This window comes from Quercus lobata, chromosome 12, assembly GCF_001633185.2.
Source record: "Quercus lobata isolate SW786 chromosome 12, ValleyOak3.0 Primary Assembly, whole genome shotgun sequence".
Lineage (NCBI taxonomy): Eukaryota > Viridiplantae > Streptophyta > Magnoliopsida > Fagales > Fagaceae > Quercus > Quercus lobata.
In genome coordinates this window covers 4800694-4809012 of record NC_044915.1, presented here as the reverse complement: position 1 = coordinate 4809012, position 8319 = coordinate 4800694, and the positions used below count along the sequence as shown (strand labels likewise).

The window sequence follows — 8319 nt, the reverse complement described above, 5'->3', positions numbered from 1 at the left end:
AACGGCCAGAAAGGTAGCTGTAATGCATTTAGTGCGGTGGTAACAGCTTTCCCTTAGATATTTTTGAGTTTCCTTCATTCTTGCACGTTTATGAGACACGTTCCTATTGTTGGAGCTTCTTGGAGGGTTATCTAAGTTGCTGGAATATGTGCTTGAGATGTCTTTATCATATCCGAGGAGTAACCTCTCCTCGGATCACATTCCGTTCGTCCCTCATTTATAAGTCTCTCAATGGGAAATCTTGATAACTACTTGATTCTCCTCGGACAATTCAGCTGTCCTGGACGAAGGCCCAAGGCTCAACATGTCATTCTGGGCCTTTATCCCTACATTATTTATTATCAATCCAAATACAAATTGATTTTTGTATAAATGAAGTTCGAACCTCAAATCTTTAATTCAATTACAAACGACTCTATTACTAGTTCTCATACAATATTGAGAGGATCACATAATTATATATAGCAACATACGTGTGCATGGTTTGCATAACATATGTGCATCATCTGTCATGTTATTATGACTTGCCACCATTCATATAAAGAAAAGGAAATTTTTTTTTTATAAAATAAAAAAAAATAAAAAAAAAAGGAAAAAAGAAAAAGGAAATTAGAGATGTATACACCAATGTGGGAGAGTAGAGGGGAGGCAAATCTACCCGGGCAATAGTAATCTTAACGAAAAGAGTTGTAATATGGATGAAGGAAGAAAGGATTCATGAATTTATTTTGGTATAATATTAATAATTAAGCATTCATACAAAACAAAAGGCAAAAGAAAAAAGAAAAAAAAGACAGGATGGAAAACGATCTGCAGGAGCCAAGCCATCCCGATTGATATGTTAATAATATGTATGCTTTAATTTAATTTTAATCACGATGAGTTTTCATCACTCCTACCCTCGAAATTCACCATCAATTTGTTCAATTTCTTGTTGCTTATCCTCTGTTGGATGATCTTCATATCCTGCTCACCGCTGTATAGAGAATAAAAAGCTTGTTATTATATATGCAAGTACAAACTGTACATCCAAGTTGCAACACAACAATTAATGTTTATTATAAATTATGAATTATATTACAGTCACGCCCCTAAAATAGTGGTATATTTATTCCAACAAATGTTAATCTAAGCAATTTTAACACCCATGTTATGTTATGGAGAAGTAAAAATAATAATAATAAAAGTCAACAAATCATATTCTAATAGTCATATTATTTGATGGCAAGTGTCCTTTTTTTTTTTTTTAATTTAAATGATGTCAAGTGTCACTATATTAATTTTAAATATACTCTAATTTCACGCCAAGTGTCATTTTATTTATATATATTTTTAGAAAGTTTCAACTTATGGTGTGCATTCCTATTGATAATTCTTTATTATAAGACCAAGACACCAATCGGTTTTTGGCGTAGGCGGGGTTAAATCCTAAATATCTTATTCAACTATCAGAAACTTTACCAGTTAAGCTAACTGGAACCAATCATTCCAATTATACTTTAGTTCTATATCAATTGTGATTACATGCAACTTCATGTATTTAAGCTTAGAAAATACAACAAAAAAATTTCTTAAATTTTAATTTTATTATTATTATTTGATAATCAATTAAAATTTATCATACTTCTATATTATAAATGTGTATTGCCTTTTATTTATTAGGTAGAAATGTTATTTGCATATGTTATTCACATACTCAATGATTAATATATACCTTTGAGGTAACATAGGGGTAGAAGAGGCCAACATCTGGGCAAGCTTAACTGCATCTTCATGCCGATTAATAACATGATTGAAAGATAAGTAACGTCCATAGGATGAGATATCTTCGTAGACACAAATGTGGGCTTCCACCAAAGAATTGAGATCGACGGTCACCAACACTCCATCTTCGTACATCTCAGCAGCTCCCTTCAAATATGGGTTAGTAATAGACAGATCAGGGCCCATAATCAACCCTGCATTGATTGATACCATATTCACTCCCCTGTCCATTGCTAAGGCCCATGCTGTCTTTTCTGCTAGTGTCTTTGATACCGCATGCCACAACTGTTTTTCCCATTTTAAGGGTTAACATGTACATTTTTTTTTTTAGTTAGAAATTCAGAATTGGCAATATATAGATGATATATTAATTATTAAATAATGGAAAAGCAATATATATATATATATATATGTGAAAAACTTTCTATTTTTTGTTACAATTTCTCAATTATTTGAAAAATAAAATCATAATAATTAAATGGAAAAGTATAGAAAGAAATATATACATATACATATATATATATATGTTTTCTCGAACTAGTAGTGGGTCTTGAGTCTTACCACAAGGTTTTTTTTTTACTATTTGGGGGAGTTTTTATTTGGAAGAAAAGAGGGAGGTGAGTTGAGTGACATAGAGATTGAGAAGAGGGATTAGTTCTACTTATGTATTTTATTTTCTTACCTATTTTGGAAAAGGTAAAATTTAGGTACGTTTTGTTTTTTTAGAATGAGGTACAACCTCTTTTTTTTTACAAAAATGATGTACGATTTCTTAGTCACATTACATTAATTAGGTTTTCCAATAAATTTTAAACACATAACTACATTGACTTTAATTATCTTAGAAAAATAATATTTTTTGTGTTTCATTGATCAATACAACCATATATTTGAACTTAATTTAAAAACTTAATGTATAAGATGTAAATAATTATACTTAAGTCTTGTCTTCTGAAAAATTTCATATTGATCCCATATATATATATATATATATATATATATATTAAAAGTTGAGACAAATAAAAAAAAAAAATTGTTCACGATAAAGATACTTCTGATATGGAAAAGGTGTAATCAAAATAAAATTAGATTAGATGCCCAATCTAAAAAAAGAATAAAATGAGATACCAATTGGCTTAAGATAAACATTATTGAATTTATTATATTTATACCTTATATTTACGACAAAAATTAATGTCACTCCAGTGTCTCTCATCCAAATCAGATGCTGTGGACTTACGATCATCTCTCCAAACGACGGCTGTGACCGAGGATGTGAAAACCACCTTCTCCAATGTTTCTGTTTGTGCACAAGCTTCTAGAACGTTGTGTGCTGCCCTCACCTCCACTTCCGCCATAAATTCCTACAACCCATATTCAATAATGCCTCTTTTACACTTTTAAATTGACAGAATTTATTGAATGAAGTATGATCAGAATTTTATTTAAAATTTGGTCTGATTTTTCAATATTTGAACCCAATATTTATGACTTATATATAGTTATATAACAAAAGTGATAAAAAATAAAAAATAAAAAAAAAGGCTAAATTTTGCATTTAAGAATGTTGTATTTTTCAGGCAAATTCCTGGATTTAACTGAATATCCCGCGGAGCTCAAAATCCTTCAACTATAGTCTACTTTAAATTAAAGGACTAAATCCCTATTTTTTTCACCTTTTTCCAAAGAGAGAGAGAAAAAAAAAAAAAAAAAAAAAAGACCCTTAAATTGGAGCTGGCATATATATGTGTGTGTGTGAGAGAGAGAGAGAGAGAAATAAAAAGTAATTTTAAGCAAATAAGCTCACAAAGGTGAGTTCTCTTCATTGCCGGTGGAACAATTACAAAGTAAATAATATTTGTAGGGTTTTTTTTAAAGCCAAATTATGAGCTAATTACGTAAGTAAATAAAGACTACTTTTAAAAAATAAAAAATAAATAAAGACTACTTTCCTCTACCTTTTAGAACTGACTTTAAATTCACCCTAAAGTGACAGCCTTTTAAGGAAGGTTATTTCAGGTAGCCTAATGAGTTTTGATCTCAACACTAATAATAAAGTAACGGTATACTTTTGTTGAAAAACTAGTCAAACTATAAATATTACAAATTTTATTGTATAAATTTTATAAACTTATTATATATTATTAATTATAAAACATAATTTAAATATTACTTTATTAAATAATTAAAGTCTCACTAATTGAATTTATTATCCTATCAATTTATAAATATTTTGTAAATTAAATAAGGTGGGCCTGGCCACATGGTGGGTCTTGGTTAATTTTGACATTATCAATTAAATAATGTCACGTTACTTAATTCTTGGGAGACAATCTTGTACGTACTAGAGAGGAACCGATAACCATTGCCTGAACTTTAATTGTGAGCGTGTCCCAACACACACGGCAGAGAGAGAGAGAGAGAGAGAGAGAGAGAGAGAGAGCTGGAATTGCATGCACTGGCAAGGCAAAAAAAATATAGCAAGTTGGAAAGTAACAGGCAACTAATACCTATGCAACTGCGTTGTAGTAATAAATTACATGACGTAACTTAGCTTCTGCTATAGTCACCATGTAAAGTGCCCGCATAATCGACTCTCCAAGAATACCACATATATGATCTTAAGCTAGCAATTTGTCAATACTCAATAGCATGAATCTTAATTGCCCCAATAAAGGAATACTAGTTACTCTTTATGTGTTGGCTAGAACAAGTAAATTGAAGATGAGAAGGAACTTACATCATAGGAGGGTTGGTCTTTTGGGGGCTCAAATGTGTAAAACAAGCCAGAGCAGCCCTTCAAAGCATCAATTATGCTTTGATAGTCGTAGGGATCTGAATGGAAAATCTTCAGCTTCTTGTTATCAGAAGCAAGCCCATTAAATTGCAATTCATCTGAACAATATTGCAAAAAACGACCAATATATAAGAAACAAATTAATTAAAAGAAGAAGATACGGTATTACTATAATCTAGCTATAGCTAGGTTGAGAGAGAGTTGAGCTAACCATGGTGTTGAACCGCAGCGTGGACAGTGTAGCCTCTTTGGAGGAGACGCTCGACCAGGGTCGAGCCTAGGCGCCCTGAGGCATCCATAACACATACTGTATTTGAGGTGTGATGGAAAGAAGCTGGTGCCATTTGTATGTTTATTGTCTGTGTAATTGTGAGAGAGAGAGAGAGAAACTTATGGGCTTTTAATAAAGAGCAAGATAGCCAGCAAGAATACACATGAGCTTGTACTGTTTGAAGAGAGAGATTGGTCACGTAGTTAATTAAATAAATAAAGAAGGGTGGCTAGCATTGAAAGAGCGTGGTGAGTAGATTGGTTGGCGAGTAGTTGTTATTGCCTTATTGGAAGAGCGTTCGAGAGCGATAGAGAAAGTCATAAGAATCATAAGATACATAGAATGATAAATGCTAGTTTGGTAGGAACATGTTTCTCTAGCTACACGGCCACGTGTTATCACTTCTCACACCTACTCACTTTGTGGAGAATGGGGTCTTCACTTGTATCTCGCTAAGAACCGGACCACGTGGAGCAAAGATAAACTGTTAACACAAATGGTTAGGTTTTAGATTGTTGAGTGTGTCGGTAAATCTTTTATCAAAACATATCAAGTTTGATTTGTATTAACTATTTAGAGAATTATGATAGGGTTGAATCTGGGTTAGAATTAAGTTACGTGAAGTGTTTATATACTGAATTGATGATTCTTTAAATTATAAAGAATTTTTAGAGTAAGACGTTATTGTAAAAAGTAAATAGGACTATATATTTTTTTTGAGAAAGTTTCAACTTATGATATCTGCTTCTAATGATAACTCTTTATCATCAGATCAAGACACTAATCAATTTTTAGTATAGACAGGGATTAAATCTCAGATCTCTTATACAACCATCAGAGATTTTACCAATTGAACTAACTGAAACTCATAAAATATGGCCATTTGAACAATTGCACTATATCCAACAATTTCGTTCGAGTGAAAATCAACTCACACTATTGAATCATTAAAGGGAAAAATGTAAATAAAAAAAATTAAAAATAAAAATTGATCTTACTTTGCCCAATGTTCACTCAAGTGAAATCATCACGTTTTGAATTTTGCATTTTGTTAGAAAAAGAATTATTTTACAATTTTAACGCTACTTTGTCAACTTATATATAAAGCATATTATGCAAAACTTCTTGACAGAAGAAAGATCATCATATCAAAGCAAGATAGAGGAAATCTTGAGGCCTTCCTCTTGAGCCTAAACAAATAAGACATCATTGTAGTATTGTACTTTGTTTGAAAAATAAGAAAAACTCTTCTTTCTTTTTTTTGCGAAACAAAAAATAAATAATAAAAATTAATAAAAAAATCTTTGAACCGTTCTTAATTAAAACCACAGAGTTTGATCCAATGAGTTCATTGTTGCCACAAATCTTTAAGGAGTTCTTTAGAGTGTTAGGGATTTTGATTTATGCAAATGAGGAGTTCGTGGAGGAAATTACTAACTTATAGGTTTTGGGGCTATTATAGGAAGAAGCGCAAGTCATGCTTTTGCATAGGTTACAAAGACTCCAGATGTACAAAGATTTTAGAAGTAGACCTTTGTAGTTGTTTGTTTGTACTGAATTTTCTATGGAATTAAATCTCTAGAGTAGATTTTTCATTGAAAAGGTTCTTCTTTGATTTGTTGTCAAATTGATTATCAAATTTTTCTATTGTTAATGCTTTCATTATTATTATTGTCGTCTTAGATTTGGTATTTGATATACATGGCTAACATACGTACTTGTGTGTGGGGTTTGGAGTGCTTGGACAACATCAGGCCAGTCACTTGGCTCAATGTTTTCTCAAGACACCAACGACTCCTCATGCCTATCTAGTAAAGTTCATAACTGCTCTTTGAGGGGGACAAGTCTGGTCTCCCTGCTGGATTCAAAGTGATGAGCATGATGAGGGGCAGCATGTGGAGGAGGGCCATGGTGGGTAGAGACGGATTTTGATGTTGGGCAGCAGCAAATGGTGATGACCCTATGGGATGGTGCATGGCAATGGTGGCTTGGCTTATGGTTGCTTTGTGTGTGAGCTTGTTGGCTTGGATGCAATACAGTGCTGGGCTATTGTGATGATGATATGCTGTGCAAGGCATTGGACTGGTTGGTGCTAGCCGAATGCATGGACTTGTGTGAGTGGGCTGATGGTAATTACTTGATGTGCTACATATGGACATGTTGTGTAGGCTGTGATGTTGATGAGAAGGGCTTAGGCAGGGGGCCAAGCCTTCTAAAATGTGATGGAAAAATTGTGTGTGGGTTGTTGGAGCATGGACAGAAGCCCCATGATAATGTGCTAAGACATGGGCTGGCATGTGCAGAGTGTGCAACAGCAGTTACCAAGCAGTTCCTGGCTTTCTGAATGTTCAGACCTGCTATGTAGGGGCTGGAAACATGGAGAGCAGGCCAAGACAGTATCGGTTAAAGGTGTCCTAAGTCAGACCACATGTGGCAACAAGTCCTGGATAGTGCAGTTACTTGGCAGTAACTGTCATGACAATTATTTCTGTGTATTTATCCTAGGCTGTTGGGGCTGTCAACAGCAGAGTGTGTAATTTTGGTTTAAAGAATTTCGTGTGTATTCTCCAGGCTTTCTTTGTACTTGATATTGAGTAATAAAGATTGGGGTTGGTGCCCTATAAATACTGTGTGTGCAGTGTGTATATGTGTGAATTCCCTTGATAATTTTGTTATAAGTGTTCCTGCAGTGTGTGTGTGGAGTGTTGACTGAGACTAAGTCAGGGACTTAGTGCCATTGCAGGCAGAAAATTTCACTGCATAAATTACTTGGGGTTCAAAGAGAACTTTTCAATTGGTTAGAACTTTTAGGATACATAGGGATAGGGGTCTAAATAGTTTTTTCACAAATTTTGTGCAACAATTTGATGAATAAAAAATGATGTACTTTGTCAATGGGCTTCTAAGCCGATAGTCTATCCCCTCCCTGTTTTTCATATCATCAGGTCAACTCACATTCTTTTGCTAAAAAAAAAAAAAGAAGAAAGGTCAACCCACCTTCTCCCTCTCTTCCCTTCTAGCATCTCACTCTTATATGACTTAGGAATTAGTAATGTTAGAACTATTGAAATTGGCACAATTTTGTGCCGCAACTCACCATGTGACAAATTGTGATTGGTGAAGATATGTCTCCACATGACCTACTATCACACATTCACCAATCACAACTCGCTATGTGGCGAGTTGTAGCACAAAATTGTGCCAATTTTGGTGGTCCTAGCGTTACTCCTTAGGAATCTATGTATATGGGAATGCTTAGGAAAATGACTACTTCAAGGGATATATCTAAGTATCTTAAGAAAGAGAGGGAAAGTTTAGAGATAATTTAGATTTTTTTTTTTTTTTTTTTTGGAGAGATAGATAATTTAGAGTTAAAAAGCTAAGAACTTGGTTATTGTCTGCCATAATGGGTTACAAAGGCTAGGAGCCTAGGAACCATTTATGTAAGTGTTGTCATTGAGTAAAGGTCAAGATTGAACTAACTGAA

At 33.5% G+C, this 8319-nt stretch overlaps 1 protein-coding gene across 1 annotated transcript; it reads right to left on the bottom strand.

Moving 5' to 3' along the window:
* Positions 1 to 695: 695 nt before the first annotated feature.
* Positions 696 to 5031, bottom strand: LOC115972257 (cinnamoyl-CoA reductase-like SNL6). The gene is made up of 5 exons (XM_031092472.1): positions 4773 to 5031; positions 4505 to 4659; positions 2937 to 3128; positions 1715 to 2049; positions 696 to 976 (listed from the first exon to the last, which is right to left on the bottom strand). The coding sequence occupies exons 1-5, from the start codon at positions 4903 to 4905 to the stop codon at positions 874 to 876; spliced, it is 918 nt and encodes a 305-aa protein (XP_030948332.1). The 5' UTR covers positions 4906 to 5031; the 3' UTR covers positions 696 to 873.
* Positions 5032 to 8319: the final 3288 nt, after the last annotated feature.

Bases quoted from the DNA above. Each gene is read 5' to 3' on its own strand.
- LOC115972257 (XM_031092472.1), bottom strand. From the start codon at position 4,905: ATGGCACCAGCTTCTTTCCATCACACCTCAAATACAGTATGTGTTATG. The intron at 4,660-4,772 runs GTTAGCTCAACT...AATATTGTTCAG, and splicing joins CGCTGCGGTTCAACACCATG to ATGAATTGCAATTTAATGGG. The intron at 3,129-4,504 runs GTAAGTTCCTTC...TATGGGTTGTAG, and splicing joins AAGACCAACCCTCCTATGAT to GAATTTATGGCGGAAGTGGA.